This window comes from Hippoglossus hippoglossus, chromosome 2 (genome assembly GCF_009819705.1).
Source record: "Hippoglossus hippoglossus isolate fHipHip1 chromosome 2, fHipHip1.pri, whole genome shotgun sequence".
Classification (NCBI taxonomy): Eukaryota; Metazoa; Chordata; class Actinopteri; order Pleuronectiformes; family Pleuronectidae; genus Hippoglossus; species Hippoglossus hippoglossus.
The window spans coordinates 3,950,885-3,972,880 of record NC_047152.1 but is presented as its reverse complement, the minus strand read 5'-3'; the positions used below and the strand labels follow the sequence as shown (position 1 = coordinate 3,972,880).

Below are 21,996 nucleotides of genomic sequence, written 5' to 3'. Positions count from 1 at the left end.
ATGACCTGAACTGTGTGTGTGACCTGAAAACTTTAAGACCTTTTTATCACTTATTTACATCAGTTGTCTGTGTTTTGATTCCTGTTTCAAACTGCGCCTACAGAACCAGTCTGAACTGGCTCAGACAAACAGCCTTAGTTCTCCTATATAATATCCTTGCTTTGACTGTTCTGCATCTTCACTCTGTGTTGATCCTTCTGCAGAAAGCCCCTATTAAAATACACAAAGACAAATTTGGTGTTCCAGCCTCTTGTATTTTCAGATTTCCATCACAGACTTCAACACGTTTGCGTGATTCATCTGCTTTTTTGTCCACAGACAGCGCTTCAGATAGCCACTGCCACCAATCAGCACTTAATCGTCCGTGATCTGATGGCGCACAGAGCACAAATCAACACTTGTGACTTCTGGGGTCGGTCGCCTTTGCACGTGTGTTGTGAAAAAGGCCACTTTCTCAGCCTTCAGGTACCAATTTTGTGTAAATCTATCACCACAAATCAAAGTTCATTCACTTTTTTTATTTTTGCAGGTATCACACATGCCTAGAACAGGGATTCCCAAAGTGCATATAAGTGCAACACTTTTTGGTTTACCACATGATTCCATGTGTTCCTTCATAGTTTGGATGTCTTCAATATTAATCTGCAATGTAGAAAAAAGTAAAAATCAAGAAAAACCATTGAATGAGAAGGTGTGTCCAAACTTTTGACTGCTACTGTATTCCATGCTCAACAGTTCACAAGAGGGTTCTTCTTCACCACCACAAACATCAACAGTTGCATGTGACAATTTGTTTTCGCAGACAATCTGTAACGCCTTTTGCCAGAGTCAACAACCGATTGATGTTGACGTCTTCAATTATGAGGGTGAGAACGTTGGATTATACTGAAAACTCTGATGCTAATGTTGCCTCTCCGTCTGATTGAATGCTATTCTTCTCTCTCTCTCTGGAGGTCTGACCCCGCTCCACACGGCAGTTTTGGCGCACAACAATGTCATTAAAGACCTGAAGCTTCTGGAAAGTCCTTGTTCGTATGTGGTGATGCAGAGGAAACACGTGTTTGTTGAATGTATCCAGACTCTGCTGCTCATGGGTGCGTCCCTCGCGACCAAGGTAACTGTTACAAACACTTACTTTCTTAGTCATCCAGGTAAAGCGGTCAATAGTTACCAGAGCTTGTGCTGATTCCGACAGGATCTCAAAAGTGGCCGGACTTGTCTTCACATGGCTTCTGAGGAGGCAAGCGTGCAGCTGCTGCAACTTTTTCTTGACCGGCCTCGCTCGCTGTCCGTTGTAAATGTTAAGGTGAGACATGTCCTCAGGAAACTCTTCAGAAATTGCCTGCTAAGCTATAAGGTTGTGTAAACTCAGAAACTGCATTTTACGTTTCAGACGTTTAGTGGAAACACTGCCCTGCACGTTGTCAGCGCTTTGCAAAATCACAAGAGTCAAGTTAATGCGGTAAAGCTGCTGATGAAAAAAGGAGCTGACCCCGGAACCAAGAATTCTGAAAATGACCTGCCGTCTCAGCTGGTGCCCGAAGGACCCGTTGGTGAAAAGGTATGCGGTTTAAAAACCTAATAAGTCATTTAGAATGGTATATTGTGACGCACTGACAATTTGACTTCCATCTTTTCTTAAGGTGCAGCTCATCCTGAAGGGGAAACGGGTGTACGCTTAAAAGCACAAAAACACTGTCAGTCAGACAGTCCGCTCTATGAAACTATTTGCCAAAGTAAGGCAGATGCTGGTTGTTTCAGTGAAACATGCCTCATTGTTCATTACCGTGTAATGCTACAAAGAAAGTAAAGCTAACACTTGCATTTAACTGGGTTTTCTTTAGGATGATACTTGATAATTGTGATCACATTCTATGTTTGAGGGATTAGGGGTTGTACTTTTTTGATAAATACTAGTAGTTAACATGTTTAGTATTATTGTAGCTTCCATATAGCAATATTTTTAGATCAAAAATACACATTTTACACAAACATAACAGAAATCATGTTGACAAATCAAATAATCACATCGTTTTTGTATCATGTTGTGGCATGACATTTTTTTAGGCCATCGACCTTCCAGATTTTGTAAATGCATATTTACATTTTACTTAAGTTGAAGCGTATAAAAACATCCTGACATTATAATGTTGATTTATATTAGCCCAACAGTGAACTGTGCATTACATGTCTGTCTAAGAATAAAGTCTCTTTTCTAGGGGAGGTGTGTGTGTGTCCCTTTGTTTCACTGTGTATGTGTGTGACCATGTTACCAAGGGTCCTTTGGAGTCTCCAAATGGCCTTTTTTGGAAAACACCTAGACATACCCTTAGAAAAACATGTGTAAAATATTCATTTTCTGTGGTATTGTTATCAAACTTGGGCTAGGTAAGGCTTCATGCTGTGGTCCCATTGTGTTTTCCAGCTCATAAGTCCCAGCTAGAGTCATCTGCAGGCATCTGTTTACCAAAATATATTCAGGCGGAAATAAAAACCTACTTCAGTGTGTTCCAACTTTTATTACTCAATGCCAGTAGCACTTACAGGGATCCTGACTGTTGGGGGAAACAAATTCAGAGTGTTACCTTTCAAAAGAGACCAAAACCACGCATGTACTCAAAGTGGTTCAAGAATAACTTTCAATTTACTTTAGGTATGCCTTACATAGGCGTTTTAGGCGAATTTTACCAGAATATCATGAGGTTAAAACCTCAACTTGTTTGTTTCCAACTATTTGATTTTACGAACTTGCTTATCTTAATCATTTGTTTCACAAGCCGCACGTGATGGCTCACCCAAGTAAAAATCAAACGACTGAAGAGGTAGATATGTCAAACTCGCATATAATCACAACTGGCTGATATTCAGGTTTATTTGTCTCCAAAACATTAACTTACACATTCTTCATCCAGTTCTCCCAATGTCAGTTCATCAAATAATCAAGTACAGGCGATAAACTCAACACTTTAACAGTTTGTTCTTGTTAATCATGAAATGCCAGACGTATTCAGGTACAAAGTGATGGCAGCATTCACGGGCTGTCTGAGGACAACAGCAAGTGTCAAATACAAATCCAGAAAAAGTTGGAAAAGGACAACTTTACATTTGAGTCTCTAGGTTCAATCCAACTTTAAAGAACTCATTTCTTCTTCTTCTCCTGTGTGGAGGTGAACCACTGGTCCAGCAGCTTCTTGCTGTAGTAGATCTGCCAGCCGTGCACCTGCACAGCTATTACGATCACCAGGTACATGACCGACACTGCGGAGAAGCCAAAGATGAAGCGGTACGCTTTGCCGTGACGATACAGCTGCTGTGCCACTGGGAACATCTCCATGCTGCCGTAGATCAGCGGGGCCACGCAAAAAAGCCCGCCGCTGATCATAGAAATCACCAGGTAGCTGATGTTGTTGCGAGGCAACGCCAAGAAGCTAAAGACTGTGGGAATTATGCTCAGGAGGTAAGGATACTCCCACTGGTAGGGCGAGGCCACCACCTTGTGGGACACCAGGCTCAGCTGGCTCACAGTTACCTGACATGTCAAAAAGAGAATTTGCTGTCAGTGAATCAAATCAAGTGCTTTCTTTCAAGGTTTGACTCAGTTACTTGTGGTTGGACTTACCTGAGCTGCCATCAGAACCCAGATCAGGACATGGACAATGTTGAGTTTACGGACTTCAGACTTCAAGGCGACGCTGTGCAAAATAAGACAGAGGGGAGGATGATAAAGTCATGGTGCAGCGACATATAAGATCAGGCTTAAAATCTGAAACTACTATGTGCCAAATTATGACACTGTCTACATCTCATTCCGTGATTATTATAAAATAAAACCAAACTTTTTGTTGTTTGACTTAAACAGTACATTAAACATGTATTTTTATAATGCTTAAAATCAGTACCCCATTTGGTAGTTTAATTGTTTAATACATCACTTGAAACGGTAACATTCACACTCTTTCCTACCTCATCTGGTAGTGTGAGGCAACCCGCTCCCGGTGCTGAAAGTCACTGCCGTCCGTGCCTGCTGCTCTCGGACCTGCTCGAGAAGCCATGGTGAGTATCTGAAAGCAAAACACAGGATCTGTTAACTGACTAAAAAAGAAACACGATTACATTAGATAAGTTCACAGTCACTAGTTAGACTCCGGGATGTGAATAAAGGGTTTTCTGATAAAGTTAGTAATTTGCAACTATTCTTCCTTAATAAAAACCTTATTAATTGTACAAGTGTTGAGCCAGAAAGTGAGTAGCTGTTCAATGGAAAACCTGCATATTATGAGTTGTATCTGGTAAAAGGACTGAATTAGTGACAATCTGAGGCATGGCATAATAAAGAAAGAATATAGAGATCAATACTTTACTTGTTCCTACACTAGACACAGACTAAGGCTACCACTCATACATGGAAGCAATAGCATGGTCACATTTACTATAACCACGAGCGTGTGTGCAAGTTATGACTTTTCCCACATGACAGCAGCTCGAGACGTAAACAAACTGGGGAACACATCACTTCTCGAGTTCATCGGTCAAGGACACAGCTCGTTTGTATAAAACAGTCTCATACATGTCATGTAGAAGCTGATATTTCGCCACCATGATTCTACATTAACGTCAAGGGAAACTGACATTAGTGATAAAGCCCGTCACCAGGGCAGGAGCAGCGAGGACAGAATACAGACGACCTACCGAGCTAATGCCGGCTACATGCTAACCGTTAACTACCGTATACATACAGATCTAGTGTCGGCTCGTTCCTGTGGCATCACACAAGCACACAGACAGAGTTATTCAATGTTGGATTGAACGCAACACTTACTTTGTGCGTGGCTGTGCTCACGAGAGGTGCGTGAATGTTTGCTAACAGGCAAAGTGATGCTAGCTCTCGGCTTCCATGCCCGGGGGAAGAGGAAGTGAAAGTGTGACACCTCAAAGTCTGATTGGTCAGAATGTCTCACATTCAACTCAGCTTTATTGACAATGGAAAGAAGACAATAAACAGACGATCTATTTTATTTCGTTTCTATGGGCTGTATGTGTATTGATTTCCATCTAGGGGGATTTTACTTCTCCATTGCCCCCCCCACCCCTCCTCACTCCAGAGCTTTCATTCATTAGTTAAAACAAGTTAACAAAAAAAATGTTTTAAAAAAAGAACTACTACATGCGTAGAAAATGCACATCAGAATCCATTTTAATGCAATATGCATAGGTAAAACGTGAGGAAATGCAATACATTATGTATTTCACATGCTGTCAAATTGTCATGCATCCTCAAGAACTTTTGGACGGCGTACAGATGCACACAAATGTAGGCTATAAAAAAAAAAGAATACAAAAATAAAAAAACCTCTGAAATGTGCTGTACTGACAGCTAGCTAATTACTCATGTCGACAAAAATAAACAATGATTTCTTCACAGGTGACTGACATACACAAGCCTAGAGCCGCCACCCCCCCACAAAAGATTGTGTGCTTGTGTGTGTTGAGACACAACTGACAAATGTGTGGAATAAGTACATAATTAAAGATGGGGAAATTGAAACTCCAGAACAGTGGTGAAATCAAAAGTATGGGATGCACATTTGATCTTTTATCGATTTCAAGTATGTTATCCCGCGGTGAGTGAAAAAAAAAATAGAACAGATCGCGAGCCGTCCCCAGGGTTAGAGGATGATGATGGTGTGACGTTACTGCGCTGTTTAAAATCACATGCGTCACGTCATGATAAATCAGCCTATGCCAGGAGCCACCCCTGTCTCCAACTCTTCCGATTTTTCCACCTTGCCATGTTTGTCTGTGAACACCAGATATTATATCTTGCCCTTCCTGTCTGTTTGCTGAAAATTGCCGGTGAATCTTCTTTACCAGACGACCAGTTGCTGATGTACATGTTACAAATTCGTGGACAAAGACAGATTTAGACAAGAGGTTCTTTTTTATTTAAAATCACCAGCAACACAGGCCAAAATTCACACATTTGGGCATAGTTTCTTATTTGCTTATGCATTGCACCATTGTCCAAACAAACAAAAAGGAAAAACGGGTTGAAAGAACTTTGTTTAAACTGCTGCACTACCAATAAAAAACGTTAAATGCCGATGCAAAAAGATATTAGTGGGTAGGTGTTTTTTGACAGAACAGGTTAGCGGTCTTTAAATTCCAAAAATGACTGTTTACCACAAAAAACAAAACAATGCTTAGTAATCAGTAGTCAAACAAATAAATTACAGAGAATTCTGACAAACTGACCAAGAATCAATATCTACTAAAAACAAAACAAATTTGTCAAATGGTCACTAGGAGACAATCCTAGCCAAGCCAAATTGCAGGCATAGTTTGATTTGGTTTGGAACGGAGATTTGGTGTGGAGTTGGATAAAAATACATGGTGCGAGACTTTGAGACAAAAGATTTAGTCACGTTAAAAAGCTGCATTTCCCAAATAACATACAAAAATAACAATAACTTAAGAACTACGTCGTGACCCAACTGTATGTTACGATAACAGAGTAAATGCATTGTACAATAAAACCGATATGATTGTATGTGCCTAGTGAAAAACAATTCTACAACATAAAGCCTCATTGTTTAAGAAATTATTCCCGCAAACTCATGGATACGGATAAATTGTGTGAGGATGGATATATGAATAAATGTAAGCATAAAACAACCTATGACAACTGAGATATTTCAGAGTAACGTTTGACCTCGCAGCTTCCTACGCGTCATTGCCAATAACCAGATGTGGATCCAAGTCATGTAATGCAGAGAATAATTCTATGAAGTATGTTGCCGCTATAAAAAAAAAATCATTCTGCTGCCTCGAGTACTTTGTTTGAAACGCGTCGCTTACATTGGGTACAACAAGTATCCGGAAAATGTTGAGTGGACGTATTGACCGGCGTAAAGTCCCGCGGCCTGGTCCGACGGCAGCTGCAAGTGCACGGTGTCTCCTTGTCGCAACGGGAGTACAGCGCTCCCGGACGCCTGATCCAGCAAGCCCTTTTTGTACTCGTCGTAAGTGTACATGACCGGCTCGTTGTTCTTCATCAGTGCCACCCACACGTTACTTCCTTTGCAGTGGACGTGGTAAGCAAAGTAGTAGATCCCCGGTATGGTACAGGTAAAAGTACCAGTTTGGGGATTGTAGTCTTGATTGCCGTTGTGCAGGAGTTTATCAAAGATTACCGGAGAGCCCACGAGAGGGAATGGATTCGTGAGCTTGGCTGTGAACGAGGGCAACTCCACGCCGTTTCCACCGATCTCGCCTCCGTTTTTCTGTTTCTTGTAACCTTGTCTTTGACCGCTGTATGGGCCGGTCACGGGGAGGACCTGTCCGAGATCGGGAGATACAGAGGGCAGTCCCGGAAGACCGGGGGGTCCCGGTTGTCCCTGTTGCCCTGGAAATCCAGGAGAGCCGCTGGGACCGGGGTTACCTTGAGGACCGATGTGACCGGGCGATCCCGGTTTACCGTCTCCGGGATAGCCGGGTTTACCAGACACCCCCGTTTCGCCTTTTTGCCCCAGCAGGCCGGGAGGTCCGATCGGTCCCCCTGGTCCTGTGATCCCTGGAATTCCCTGAGGTCCCTGGTGGCCCGTTTCTCCCGAATTTCCCCCCTCTCCTCTTGGTCCCGGTAATCCGGCGGCACCGGGGACGCCTGGTAAACCCCTCATACCCGCTTCTCCTTTAGGGCCGATAGGCCCTTGAAAACCTCTTTGTCCTGGTTGTCCGCCCTCTCCCGATCTACCTGTCTGTCCTGGAAGACCCGGAGGCCCTAATTCACCCTTTGTTCCAGGATATCCCTTTGTTCCTCCAGCACCGTACTCGCCCTTTTGTCCTGGGAAGCCAAGACTACCGGGAGGCCCGATTGGACCTGGGGGACCGGGCATACCGCTGAGACCGGTGGGACCGATGACCCCTTGAACACCTCCATGACCTTTATCGCCTTTAAGGCCCGGAGGTCCGGGAAGACCTCCATGTCCCTTGTGACCCTTGGGTCCTGGAAACCCCGGTTTACCGTAACCCGGTAGTCCTGGACCCCCCGGTAAGCCTGGTGGGCCTGGTTCCCCTTTACCTCCAAAGAGCCCTGGTTGACCTCTAAATCCTTCTTGTCCTGGTTTGCCAATTCCTGGCAAACCTGGCTGTCCCGGTTGACCTGTTTCCCCAAATGGTCCCGCCTGGCCTTGTTCTCCAGGTGGACCTGGTTTTCCTGGTATTCCTGGTTGTCCAGGTACGCCATTGAGGCCAGGTTTACCAATACCAGGGAGGCCCACGTTCCCACGTGGACCAGGTGGTCCACCAGGTCCTTTCAGGCCTGGCAAACCAGGTAGACCGATTCCTTTGTCTCCTTTGGAGCCCGGGGGACCGTATAGCCCAGATGGACCCTTTTGACCAGGCTCCCCTAGAGGTCCCGGCTGGCCTGGAAGCCCCTGGCCTCCTGTTTTCGAAATCCCAGGGAGTCCGGGGGGACCCGGAAGCCCAGCAGGACCGGGAAGTCCAGTTGGTCCCTCGCTACCGCTTGGACCGAGATCGCCTTTTGGTCCCGCCAACCCTGGTACTCCGGGCTTTCCTGGCAATCCTGGCATACCGGGCTTTCCTATTCCTGGGTAACCTTGAGGACCTGGAGGCCCCGGCTTTCCCGGTAACCCTGGCAATCCCTGGCCTGGTTGTCCGGCAGGGCCCTGTGGTCCCGGTGGTCCTGTCGGTCCAGGGGGGCCTTGAATTCCTTGTGGTCCCTCTCTGAGACCTTCTACGCCAGGGCCGGGGGGAGGTGGGCCTTTAGCCCCTCTGGGGAATGTCTGACCTGGAAAACAGTGGACACATTTGATGGATAGAGGTAAATATTGACCCACTCGGCATTGGTTTGAATTAACATTTATTTTGTGATATTTCTTCCAAACCATTGGGCAAAAGAAGAACAGCTTGCAATGTGGGTAATATATGTCTGTACTGTCTTGGAATAATGTTGCTTTCAGAGGGTTTTCCTCTATTTTCACTAAATATTGAGTTCTATTCTTCAAATTAGATAGACGCATATCATAAAAGCTAACTTATGAGGGTTAAATGACAGGTCTTGTTATACAATTGATAGTATATTAGGTATGTCCTTAGTAAATCACCTTTGCCTTCAAACAGTGGTCTCTCTTTTCCCTTTTGCAAAGGCAGCTGAGGCATCTCTTTTCCATACTGAGGCACTAACGGCATAAGTGGCATCTCGTTCCCCAAAAACTGTTGCTGGGGATACCCGTCGTTGTGCTGCGGCAGGGGCTGGTGAGGTGGCTGCTTGTGTCCGTAATACACCCCCCCGTGGGCTGGGCGTAACAAACACAGCTGGAACACTGGGACGAGTAGAGAGAAGAAATGGACGGCTGCGGCCACCATTTTTTCTAAAGTGGAGAATAAAGAAAGTAAAAATCCAGACACAAACGTAAGCAGATCAATCTCAAGTTTAACTCCACACCAAATCCTTTTGAAATCTTATAGTGGGCCATTTTCCATATCCAACTATTATGCAGAATGACCTATTGAATCCTATACTTACATCCTTATTGATGCCTTAATGTGATGTTCTTTCATAATACATTTCTATAGACTAATACTATTACTAATCTTAATGTGGAAAGTAACTGGCAACAAAGTAAAAAACATGATTTCAATAAAAAGTTTAATATTTCCCTACAACTATAAAGTCTTAGAAATACCCAAGTAACACAATAAAGACAGAGCATCAGAGGTGAAGATCCAGAGTTTGAAGTCCCTTGCATGTATCCTACAATTACCATAATGCAATATTTTGCCCTTCTCTGCTTGGATCTCTCATGCTTCTCAACTACTCATGAGTAGTAATAGTAAAGATCTAATGTCTTTCTTTAGAGCAGATGTTCTTCTATATGACCAGTAGGTGGTGATGTTGCACAAAGCAGATGGAATAAAGCAACCAAGGTACTTATTCGAATGAAATCCACTGTGGTCAAACTTGCAAAAATAAAACAACCCCCCCCCCCCCCTCTCTTCCTGTGTTTACACAAGTCTCATATCCTTGACGTGAATTACATCGCGTACGTTGTTAAAACATTAATCATAATTACAGAGTCCTCGCAGGAGACGTCCGAACGTAATCCCTAATCCTTTAAACATGTCCGCGCTAAAGAGACTGGGTGAATGTTGCCAAGAGAGCAGTGTGAAAACAAACAGTGAAGGGTGAATGTATGTTTACCACCTCTGTGGTATTTGTGTACTCTGAAACCCGAACCGAGGAGATTGAAACGTTTGGGGAGCTCGGACAATGGAAATCAGACTTGCTTACATTTTTCGGAGCAGTTATTGAAGAAGAGGAAAACCAAAGCTTCAGGCTGAATGTGATTACAGGGGAATATCAATACCACACTCTTTCTGATCTGTGTAGTTGATCTGCCCAATCAATGTGTTGCAGATGGGTGTCAGACAAGGGAGGGTGAATGTTTAAATGTGCGCACTAATGTAGGTGAACAGTAATATTTCTGGAAAGTACGAGTCGACAAGCTATGAATAAACATATAGTAATTTTTTTCTAGCCTGATTGTTCTAAATATCTTTCAATATAATATTTAGATATCATGGGATGATAAAAACTACCAAAAATAAGCATCTTAAGTAGTTTGTTTAGACTAAATTCATATAAATATATATATATTCTAACCTGAGATTAAAAGTACTTTTGAAATGTTGCTGGAACCTGAAACACTGATTGTACTTGATTCTCAGTGCTGAATTTCGTAATAGGCTTCACAAAATTACATCCACTTAAACTCAGGTGACGTACAAGATGTTTATCTTCAAGCAAACTCCATAATCACCGATACATCTTTATAATTTTAACCCAAATTGGCATCAACAATCTCCCACCGTGCAAAACCACCACTTCTCTTACTTTCAGCGTTCTCCTCGTCTCAAACGTGAAGGTCGTCTCTCCCCCTGGTTCCACCGAACTTTACCTCGCTTCTCTGGGACTTGTCCGCGGCATAAGTGGGACGGTGGCCATGCACGGGATTCCGGCCAGGTGTTCGCTGCGATCCCGCTGTTCCCTGCAGAAATATGAATGTCAGGTTGGATGAATGTCAGGCGGTGACCTTTCGCAGAGGCCTGGGGTTTGTAACACTAAGCTGCCATCCCCACGTGGCAGACATATTTTGGCCCTGATGCAGTTTTGCTGAGACACACCTACCTCCTCAAAGAATGTAGGAATGGGGGTATTAAAAAGAAATACAGCAAAACTGTGTCTTTGCAACTCGATGGGGAGATAGATGCTAACTATTATGACATTTTAGGCAAAATTGTTTAATGTATATTGTCATCTTACTGCTGAAACACAAAACAAACAATCAGACAAGGACAGAAAAGTGCAAACTTCCTTAAAAGGAAGGCTACAAAACAAATATTATACACTTAATGGTCATTGCAAATCACCGTTATCGTTCACCACACCCATCTGACTGAATTTAAAAGATGCTATTAGTAATGTATAGATCCAGCACCACGGACAGAGGCTGTACAGCTGATACTGAATGCCCATATATGGAAAGTCCATACAGTTGATATCACTGACCTCTGATCTGTTTCACTGTTCAGTCTCAAAGCTACAAATCCTCATGTTTACTAAAACTACAGTAAGAAACCACGTTACACCCTAGCCAAATGGGGATTTGAACCGGATCAGGTGACAGTACCACCGTGCCACCCCTTGACATAATCCAACAACATAATTCAAAATCTGAAAACACTTTTATCTCCAGCTTCCTCACACTTTGAACTCAACTTTTTAACAGAGCAAAGAGAGGCCTCATTACATTTGCTCCCGGTACATTTAAGAATTCATTATTAAAGTTATTTGTAGCCTTGATACATTCCTGCATATAGTTGGAGATTCTAGGGCAGAGGATTTTTTGGGTTTAAAATCAGTTCCAGAAGTCTGACACAAACCTGAAGGGGACAGTAACATCCTGTTATCACAACTTAAACTGATTTAATTTCACTTTGTTGGCATATTCCTAAAATCCCTTACATCACCTATACATTTACGTCAGGTTATATATTTGAGTTTCTATTTCGTCGGCATAAAAAATAAATGAAATAGAAGTGGACGTGTAAGGTAAGCGTAGATCTATCAGATTAATGGAAAATGTATAATGTTAAGCATGTATCCAACCACAGCAGAAATAAAGCACCTATTAAAACAATAATCTAATCAATCAATCTAAATTACAACCTGGCCGGGACGGCTGAAACGACTAACTCCACGAGTAACATTCCTCAGTGTGTGGTTTTCAATTTCTAATGAATGTTTTGTAGAGAAAATGGGACAATGATAGTTAAACTGAAAACAGCTGCACTGCTACAATAACATACTGCATTTTTGACCAGAAGTATTTCCTCAAACTCTAGAGCCGTAACGAAACATTTGTTAAACATCTTTTTCAGATATAGACCCAAGAAGGGATTGATCCTCATGTATTGATCTTCTAAATTGAACATGATTTCACATATGGGGATGCTAAGCTGGTCATCGCTGTAGTAAAAACCCTTTGTGCTCGCACAAAGAAAGTCGTTCCCTTTCCCTCCAGACTAAAACAAAAAGGGGAACATGTGTTTGGCGAGGAAACGAGACGACCTCCGTAAAACAATAAGTCAGCAAAACAAGGAGGACGGGCCCGGCGCTTTGAAACACATGTTCCCTCTGACCTCCGAGGCTACGTCAGGGCTAAGAAGCGGAGAGAAAAACAACAAATCTTATCCCATTTATGGGACGGGCTGCACGAGTAGCAGAGCTCATTTGGATGCGGAATTCCATCGCCGGTGACCTAATGTCTCAGAGACGCATGCAGCAGAGTTGAGGACTTTTTCTGTTTCAGCATAAACTCAAAGAACAGTGAAATCCAGTCTAAACTATTTGTCTTCTGTTCTTTTTAGATATACCTGAAACCTCTTAGGTATCTTGTTATATAAGTATTCCACTTTCTTAATGAAAAAACAACAATTACTTGTAGGTTTTGTGCCAGTATGCTCTATATGATCAGTTGGGTTCCACTTTTCTATGAATGACTTTTTTCCTCTGGGAACTTTCTTTAACATTTGTACCATAATAATGCTTCGCTTGGCCTTCTTTTTATGTGAGGACCCCAGGAACTGCTGAGAGTCTAAAAGGGATCCAATAAAATAAACAATGAACAACATTTGCCAGAAACAAGTCTGTTTTTTCCATCGCCAGCCTCAGAAAACAGCCCCCCCCCCCTTTGATAATTTCCAGGACAACCTTAAGCTTTCAACTCCAACTTATCAATCAGTAAACACGTAGTTACGGGCAAGATTTATGGCGCCGTTTAGAATTAATAACAAATATCCCGCGGAGATGAAATTCCTTGTGATTTCGAATCTTTCGCGGCGCAACCAAAGTTTCCGACCAAACAACTCTCACCAGAACTGCAGAATTTCGTCTTGGATATCGCCAAGACATGAAATTGCAGATTTGTGCGGCTCATTGGAACAAAGTTGCACACGAAAAGTGATTCCTGCTTGTTTTTCTCTCCTGAATGCAGCCAAAAAGAAACAAATTATATGACTGCATGGTTATTTGTTTGACAAAATCAGAAATATGGCACTTTTACTGGAGGGAAAGCACAAGCCCCGTTTCCAGCTACAAAACATCTGCTTACGACTACTCGTCCTGCCATTTCCTGAACAAAAATCCCCCTAAAACTAAAGCATGTTATCTTGGTTCAGCTTGCCGCACAATCTTCTTATAGAACTTAGGAGGAAAATTGAGCAATCAGCCACTGCTTTAGTCTCAGGTTTCCGTGCCGCCGTGCGCCGTCAGGACCTCCCCTGGGGGCATGTGGGTCACCGTCAAATCCCAATGGCTGGTGAGAACAGCCAGTAAGAGCCTCCATTTCCTGCACAGAATGAGAGGAGCTCACCTCCCTGTAGTTTTTATGGAATATAAAATGTTATGGACCGTCTTACTGGCTTTCAACAGGACATTTAAACTTCAACAGCATGAGTGCAGTGCATTTTCTTTCAGCTGTTCTTCTTATGGTTTTCTTGCACCATTTCACAAAAGGAACTCAGCTTATCCCTCTGTGTGTGTGTGTAGTAGGACTGTTCAACATTTGAAATCTATTCAACATAACTGTGTCCTCTTCACATGGTAGCAACAAAGCTGAATATATTTTTCAACCAACTTTCAACCTCGCCTTTTTTTATTTTCCCCATCTCGTGCCTGACCCCCACTCTGATGAAAACTCTTCCGACACCTCCACTCAACAAAAGCCTGCTCGCCCCGGAATGGACGCCGGGTCCCCCGAAGGTCTCTGCCAACACTTTCAACCGCAGCCGGCTCCGCTTGGTGATGAGCCACGAGTCTTTTATCACCTCCAGCTCGGCTTTGAAAATAATCAAATTTCCATTTCTCCTCCGTGTTCCTCTCCTGACTGGTTCCAGATGGTGAGACAATACCGCTCCATAGACGAATGAGGACGAGCGGAGGCATGTCATTGCTTACAGATATGGGTGCCGGTCTTAATTGCTTGTGGTCGAGCCTGGCCTTTGTGTTTTGTGAGCACGCAGGTAAACACGGCTGCAGGACACGAGTGGAAACAGAAAATTGTCACTGAACCAAGGAAAATAAAGAGATTATCAGAAGTGGGTGACTCGTAGTTATTAAGGAGCGGTGGTTCCACTCGTGTATGCGTCAGCTGTTTAAAATCAAATCTGCTCAGTGAAAAACAACCTTTTTTATGAAGGAAAATGTCACGGATCCAAACACAGACTTTGATAGACACCATAAAGTTTTGTAATAAAAGAAAAACTGCAAAACTACAACACCCTCGTACTCTTTTTGTATCAATTGTTGCATGAACTGAAATAAAGGAATGAAATATATCTACAGCTCTGTATTTTTCAGTCAAGAAATTCACAGTACCAGCAGGCTACTGACATTTCTAATTGGAATAAGAGAGTGCGAATGGACAACATCTCAAAGACAAAAACAACTATGACTACACAACAAAAACAAGACTGCAACACAACAGCTCAGAGAGAGAGGGACTGCCAGAGATCAATTGCTCCAACAGCGACACAGCAACACCCCCTTTTCAGCCAATGTGCAGGATGGCAACAACCCAAGAGGCCAAGTAAGTTAGTAGGAAAAGTAAGAAAGTGGTGTAGAGAGGGCAGGAGCACAGGGAAATGAATAAGAGGCTGACCCCCGTCCACCAGCACGGCATGGCTAGACATGGAAGGTGGAAGAAGAAGATTGCGGGCATTACCCTGGAAAAGAAAGAGCTCACCGACAGGAACGCACTGGGCGAGAAGAATGCCGAGCTGAAGGCCACGCAGACTGAGGTCCTGTGACCGTCACGCTAAAGTCAACACTCTGGAGAATCATCTCAGGTCCGAGCAGGCCAAGACCGAGGCCCACTGAAACATTAAGAACATTAATCAATTCGTTTATCAGCAGAAAGTTTGCTGCAAAAATAATTCCCAACCTCCAGCTTTAAATGTGAAGACTTGCTGCTTTTCCCTGAGTCGTATGATACAAAATGAAATACTGTACATTTGGCCTTTTAAAACTTGCCATAACTGAACAAAACAAGCGATTTTCATTTAGTATACAGGCCCTAGGTATTTGGATATTTCAACACTTTAGTTGATGTAAACAGTCAAGATGAGACAATAACTTCAAACAAAGCGAGTAGTGGGGCTGGTGGTTCAATAGAGGGCGCCAAACTCCATTTCTATACCACTTATACTCTGTCTTGTTCACTGGTATTTCCACGGCCTGGGTGGAGAACTACATGTGCTTCCAATGTAAAAGGATACAAAATATTCAGATAAAGACTGTTTTTCCAGTTGATTCAAACACGTTGCTACAATGATATATATTTTTTGGAATTGTTGGTTCGCGTCTTGTATTTTCCACCTCTGCTCTGCAGAGCGACATGTCTCTCATTGCTACATCATATTTGGAAGATATTCTGGACCTGAAGCTATTTTCCCTTTTTCTGAATTCACTGGCCTTCAGGTCTCTGAGCAGGTGATGCCTCCCACCTCAATCATCCAGCAACATTTTCATTTCCACCCTTCATCCTGGCTTATCTCGATGGGAAGGGAAAACACGAGTTTCTCTCACGGGCAAAATGTGCACGACTGCTCGACCCGCCTTAGTTCCTCTCCATTGCTTTTTGTTTTTCAGCATTCCTTCACACCAACTCCATCTCTTCTCTCTCTCTCTCTCTCTCTCTCTCACAGACGAGAGGTTAGCTGACCTTTAGGAGGGTGGCAACATTTTAAACTGATGTTGCAAACAAACCGAGCCACCGCGAAGGGAAGTATCATCCAGATGAGACTCAGATTGGCAACCGCTGTGTTTTCTCACCGCTCCTCCAAGCTCTGACGCACACAGACGTAAATGCACGTGATTGCACTTACACCTCCTCGCATTAACACACACGCGCACTGTCTGTTCAGCTTGTTCACCCATCTCATTGACAGTTTCCCTCTCCTGCAGTTCTGGGAACCGTAAGTCACAGAGTGTCTGGCCACAATTTTCATTTCAGGCAAAGTTCGGCGAGGGCGGAGAATTATTTTCCCATTAGCTGTGAGTTCTGTCAAAACACAGTATCTGGTGTCCATGGACAGAAGTTAATAGCAACTCAGAACTGAGAGGCACTTCACATTTGTTCAGAGGAAACAAAAGACAGTTATTCAGTCTGAAAACATTTCCTCTGAAGAGAGCTTATTTTACACGACATGTTCCACTATCTCGCACAGCAGGAAAGAAACACTCGGGCGGTTTTTCTGACATTTAGTGTGGGATTGATCCAAGTTTTTTGCCCGAGCTTCCTGTGGTTTTGCCACATTTTTACTGGCTCTCACAGGGACACTCCTTTGGTGGGTGATTATTTTTACAGGCAGCAACAACGTTTGGCTAATAATCAGATCTGATCACTTATACCGAGCATAAACCACAGACTCCGGTGGGAAATCTGCCGATTGCAGCTGTGTCAATACATTTTGTGTCCGGTGTGAATCAGAGAAGAGACCACATGTACTTTAGCCCTTTTTATTTTATTCTCTTTACTCTACTATGTTTAAGATTTTACATTAAAGCATGTAAAAGCTTATAAATTACACTGTTCATCAACATTAAACCTGTGGCTCTTGGCCCCTTACAAAAAAGCTCTTTTCAATTTGGAACAAATTACCAGTAAAAGGGCAAAAGACACCGCTAAAACAAGATGGGGAAACTCAGCACCCCCGACTTTGAAATCCAAGATGGCCCCTCCGTATATCAACAGTGATTAAAGCTGTAGTTTTTACTGTTTATTAGCACTTCTCTCATGAAATGTGTTGTACACGTAGTACTGTCCAATTACTGTATGTGGAAGTTTTACTACGGTGTTAGAATGCGTGAAATAGGTTTTTATGAACAATGGCTGGCTGTATAACGTAAACATTGTTCCTGCGACTGGAGCGCCATCAACTCGGGTTCTTCGATGTGACATTATTCCAAGGGGCCGAGCTCCAAGGTGTAATGGAGCTCGGCATTAAACAGGCAGGTCATCAACCCCCCCCCCCCAGCAGTTGTGGTTCGTTGGAGTCAAGGTGTGAACGGCTATTGATGCCTGCAAGTTGTGGACCCACCCTGCTATTGTGTGAGTCATGAGAGTCACTGGAGTTTAGGTGTGGGTGGTCATTAAACAAAAAAAATAATGTATGTAGACTGTGGGTCTTAAAAGTGAAGCCAATGCGGAAATGACTGAAACCTGTATTCTCTCAAATGACCATCAGAGGGCGACTACACTAGTTGCTGCCTCGAACTTACATCAGTCAAGTTTACGATGATAAAGCACTGTGTACATTGGGCCGTGCATACTGTGTGACTGACAGCGAGTACCGTCCAATGGGTGCAGGTCGAAGTGACCCCGCACTCCTTCAAAAATGGTTACTTATGGTTTTGAATAAAAACCAAGAGGGCTTTGGACAAAATGCCAAACTTGAGGCTTGAAAACGGCAGCTCACAAACCAATGAGTGACGTCACAGGTTTCCACAGAGACCTGGTGTTTTGATCTGGTGCCAGTATTCATCTACCCACCCCTCAGATTTATTATGTGACCTAATGGAGGGGTCAGACGAGAAGGGAACCACTGGACTAAACTAGTTTTATTATAATTACAATGCAACACAAAACTAGCTCCATCTTGACGAGTTACACCATTAAAAAGGCTGCATATCCACTGACGCATCAGTATTAATAAAATATAAAGGTTTGCTGTCGATAAATCAAGTACATTTTGCGGATTATTTCAGTCGGACTTTAACTTGTAATGATGGATCTGCACACTTCTAGATGAAAAGCATAAAAATGTCAGAAGAGCTCCACCGCAAACTGACCATGAAGATTCCCCAACGCTTCAGCAATTTCAAAACACAGGGCAGGAAAAATATAGCACAAGCTGGGAACGGCAGCTTCCATGGGAGTCGTAATTGGTGAAATTTGGAGAGTGGGAGCAGAGCAATATTTAAAAATGACTAGGTGGTGATTATATGTTGCTTTGACAAGAGGTTTCTCTGGGTTTATTGCTGGACTATTTCACTTTAATGGTGGTTCCCTCTGTTTTCAGTGGTCTTTCTACCTTTTTCTGCAAACATTTAAATCCATCGAGATCATGTTAGGCTTACACGTATGGATCGTCTGACCGGTGACAGTAATATATATATATATTTATACGACGACAATCTCAGGAGGCTTAATGTGTTACACAGTCGCACTGTAAAATATGCCACTCAGGGAAAAAATACGATCCTCCCTTTTCCTTCTGTCCAGATGTTTCTGCGGTGGAGTATTTACGAGGCATAATAAGGACTACGACTCCGTCTACTAGGAGTTTAGATAAGAGACGCTCTGCAATAAATCAGCACAATTTAAAGCCCAAATCTCAGAATAGTGTATTTAACCTAAACTCCCACTTGCTGCACTAAAAGAGGGTAAATTCACGGCAGCCGATGCAAGAGATTAATGACTCCGGTTGTCTTTTTTGATAAACAATGCAACTTTTCTGCAAAAAAGAGAGTGAGGCTTCATAGTTTTGAGACATTTCCGAGGCTGCGCTGCTCTTGCACGGTAGCAGCAGAGTGTTTGGACACATGGCCTCGAGTCACAGAGGCTGCAGCTGCGGGATCAAGAGACACATTCTCTCCGAGCTGCATAAACACTTCCTGTTCAGTAGGTGTGAACGGCAAAAGGAGTGCGAGACGGAGGGAAATAAAAACATATCGCCAGGAGACATTAACAGCGTAACAAATGCATAATGTCCAAGCCGGCTGACAGAAGCATCTCATGCACATGCGTCACACACTTTCCTGGAGTTTGCAGGTTCGATTCTGCAGCCGGGGCTCGAAGCAAACCAAACTTTAGAGAAATTCACATCCTCTGTTACAGCAACTGGCTTTGTCTCTGATATCTTAAAAGTATATTAATAATCTAAAGCAAAGGACACTTACATCTACTAACTTGGCCTTGACTGTTGTCATAAATATAGATTTTTTCATGAGAATTAAACGAGGGGATCGATATCACTCATGTCTGCACAATAAATGTGAAGCTGGAAAGAGACAGGCTAGACGTTTCCACCTATTTCCAGTCCTTATGCTAAGCTAACCAGCTGTGGTGTCAATCCCCTGAAAGTAACCACATACATTTTGCAAAATGTCAAATTATTCCTTTAAAAAAGGTCAAACGCCCTATTGGTTGGATGTGTGTTAAACAACAGCGTTCACAGTGCACATTTTTCAGCAGCTTCTCAAATCACTGGTTTTAGTAAAATGGGTGAAGCAAATTGTTTCAGGGAACAATAATCACATACTATGAATAAATAACTGAGAGCCTGAATACCATTATAAGGAGCTGGAGTGATATTCTGCCGACTTCTTCTTTTTGCCTCGAAGTTAAAACTGTGTTGTAGATGTAACATTAAACTCGTATGACGTTTCCCTCTTATACTGGACAGCAGCGTTTTGTGGGGCCTAAACAGGGCAGAACTCAGAGTTCACATGAGAAGCTGCAGCTACCCTCAGGCCTTTGGACACAAACGCAAATACGCTCATAAACTCAAAAAACAATGCAAGTGTGCGTGGATCCAAAAGATTATTAACCCGACTTAAAACTGTGGATACAACCGCAAACTGACGATGGAGTAGAGTTTCAAAAAAATGTGACCATAGTGTCAAGATCCAAATAAAAGCCTAAGACCCTTGGACACCTCTAAAATTGTTTGCTTTAGTGGCGAATCTACATTGGAAAAACCACTTGCAGTCCAAGAAAAACCAAACAAACATCCCCCCAAAATGCACTAATGCATCTTGGGAAATGTGGTGGTAGGTCCAGGCTTCAAGCCAAATTGATCATGAAAGGGAAAAACCTTCCAACAAGCAGGTAAAAGTCAAGTCAAGGATCCAGACGCTCTCGATTTCATCTTTCTTGGCTTTCTCACATCCTCAAAACGGTCTTATGTGTTTTTCCACAGCACTGCTGTTTAGCACCTAATAACAAACAGCCCATACCATGATTTTGCTGATGCCAACAGTCCTTTCAGACCACCGAGGACCACCGTGGATGTGCACTACGAGCTTTGCGGTCATCAAAAACTATCAGCGAGTTAATTATACGACTTGTTTTACCTCGTGCGTGAGCTCCTCTTACCACATTTCCCCCTAATTAAGAGTTTTTTCCTCGCTGAGAAAGTAAAAACATGATCATCTTAAATAGAAATTTAAGGCTGGGAGTTAGAAACGGCTGCAATCAGTAACAGGAAATCTAACAAAGATGCAGAGTTTTCTACATCTTCTACCTGTACCAAAGCTGGTCTGCTTTCATGCTTTTGCAAACTACTAAATATAGCAGCCATTAAAACACATTTCCAGTTAAAGAGGTGAAGGAACCTTGGGCATGCGTAACCTTGTGATAAATCCTCGGTGGGTGTGAAGCAGGGATTCCCGAACATTTCCTGGCAGGTGCGCACTTGGATTCGATCGGATCAACTTATGCTGAGAGGTTAAAGAGGCAAAACTCGGGCTGAAAACAGTCACGTCTGCATGTTCTAGGTGGAAGATACGGAAAAAAAGTTGCCTAAAAGCCCAAACTTTCCATCTCTGACTCATTTCTCAGAACCAATGTGCTGCCAGAAAGTTTGAAACTGATTTTACTCAGGTTCCCCTCGTATTTAAGTGGACTTGTTGAAAGTACAATGACCTCAACACTGAATCCTTTTCTTCCTCAAACACAAACATGTCTAAAAAGTTTCCTTCCATTAAGTGGTGTTTAATTCAAACAAGATGCCGCACCAAGGATTTATCCTTAGAACTATGCGGTTTTGTCTTCACAGCAGTGGGATCTGTGAAAAAATCTTATGAAACAATGTGATGTCCGTGTTCCCTTTGAGACCTAGTGAACCCACGTGCCATCCCAAAAATCTTCCTGTGCATTGCTCCAAGAATTCAAAAACACACGAGAAAGGGAAAATAGAAATATTTTCCACTTAAAGCGTTGCAACTGCACAAGAAGTCAAGGAAAACACAAACTGGAAGCCTGATCGTGCCTGTGGAGCTCTGGATTGCACCCAAAAAAAGTTGGTGGCCGTGCCGATGAACACATCAGCAACTCCCGCTGTGCCAAGGTCCGGGCATCGCTTACCTTTGTGCGTGTGGTGCTGCTGCAGGGTGGAAGTATCACAGAGCTCTGAGGAGTTTGGGACAGACGGACGCTGAACGGCAGCTCTGCCTAGGGCTGGGCTTTTATCTGCAGGTGGGTGGAGCCGCCTGAGCAGAGAGAGAGAGAAGAGAAGCACTGGATCTGTACATGCATGTGAGAGGAGGGAGGGAGGGAAACAGGGATCTGTGCGAGGAGAAGGAAACCACTACATGTTTGCAGCATTTGAGGTCATCGTAGACAGAAGCAAACC

The 21,996-nt window shown here is 43.2% G+C and overlaps 3 protein-coding genes and 1 long non-coding RNA gene across 4 annotated transcripts in view; 2 read left to right on the top strand and 2 right to left on the bottom strand.

Moving 5' to 3' along the window:
* The window catches only part of LOC117775892, a 23,571-nt gene extending 18,758 nt beyond the window's left edge, over positions 1-4,813 (top strand). The window contains exon 4 of the long non-coding RNA XR_004616351.1: positions 4,669-4,813. This is a non-coding gene — a long non-coding RNA (uncharacterized LOC117775892). The remainder of the gene's footprint in view (positions 1-4,668) is intronic.
* Positions 1-18,874, top strand: part of LOC117775868 (NF-kappa-B inhibitor zeta-like) — a 20,511-nt gene extending 1,637 nt beyond the window's left edge. Inside the window, exons 5-10 of the mRNA XM_034609414.1 lie at positions 319-465; positions 803-866; positions 954-1,114; positions 1,196-1,306; positions 1,394-1,585; positions 18,864-18,874. Of these exons, the coding sequence (XP_034465305.1) occupies positions 319-465; positions 803-866; positions 954-1,114; positions 1,196-1,306; positions 1,394-1,582 (672 nt within the window). The 3' untranslated portion in view covers positions 1,583-1,585; positions 18,864-18,874. The remainder of the gene's footprint in view (positions 1-318; positions 466-802; positions 867-953; positions 1,115-1,195; positions 1,307-1,393; positions 1,586-18,863) is intronic.
* Positions 2,644-4,974, bottom strand: jagn1b (jagunal homolog 1b). The gene is made up of 4 exons (XM_034609439.1): positions 4,820-4,974; positions 3,964-4,061; positions 3,620-3,692; positions 2,644-3,529 (listed from the first exon to the last, which is right to left on the bottom strand). Exons 2-4 carry the CDS (start codon positions 4,050-4,052, stop codon positions 3,140-3,142), a joined length of 552 nt encoding a protein of 183 aa, XP_034465330.1. The 5' UTR covers positions 4,053-4,061; positions 4,820-4,974; the 3' UTR covers positions 2,644-3,139.
* On the bottom strand, positions 6,801-21,996 carry col8a1b (collagen, type VIII, alpha 1b). The gene is made up of 4 exons (XM_034609403.1): positions 21,729-21,996; positions 10,913-11,066; positions 9,123-9,389; positions 6,801-8,806 (listed from the first exon to the last, which is right to left on the bottom strand). The coding sequence occupies exons 3-4, from the start codon at positions 9,382-9,384 to the stop codon at positions 6,852-6,854; spliced, it is 2,217 nt and encodes a 738-aa protein (XP_034465294.1). The 5' UTR covers positions 9,385-9,389; positions 10,913-11,066; positions 21,729-21,996; the 3' UTR covers positions 6,801-6,851.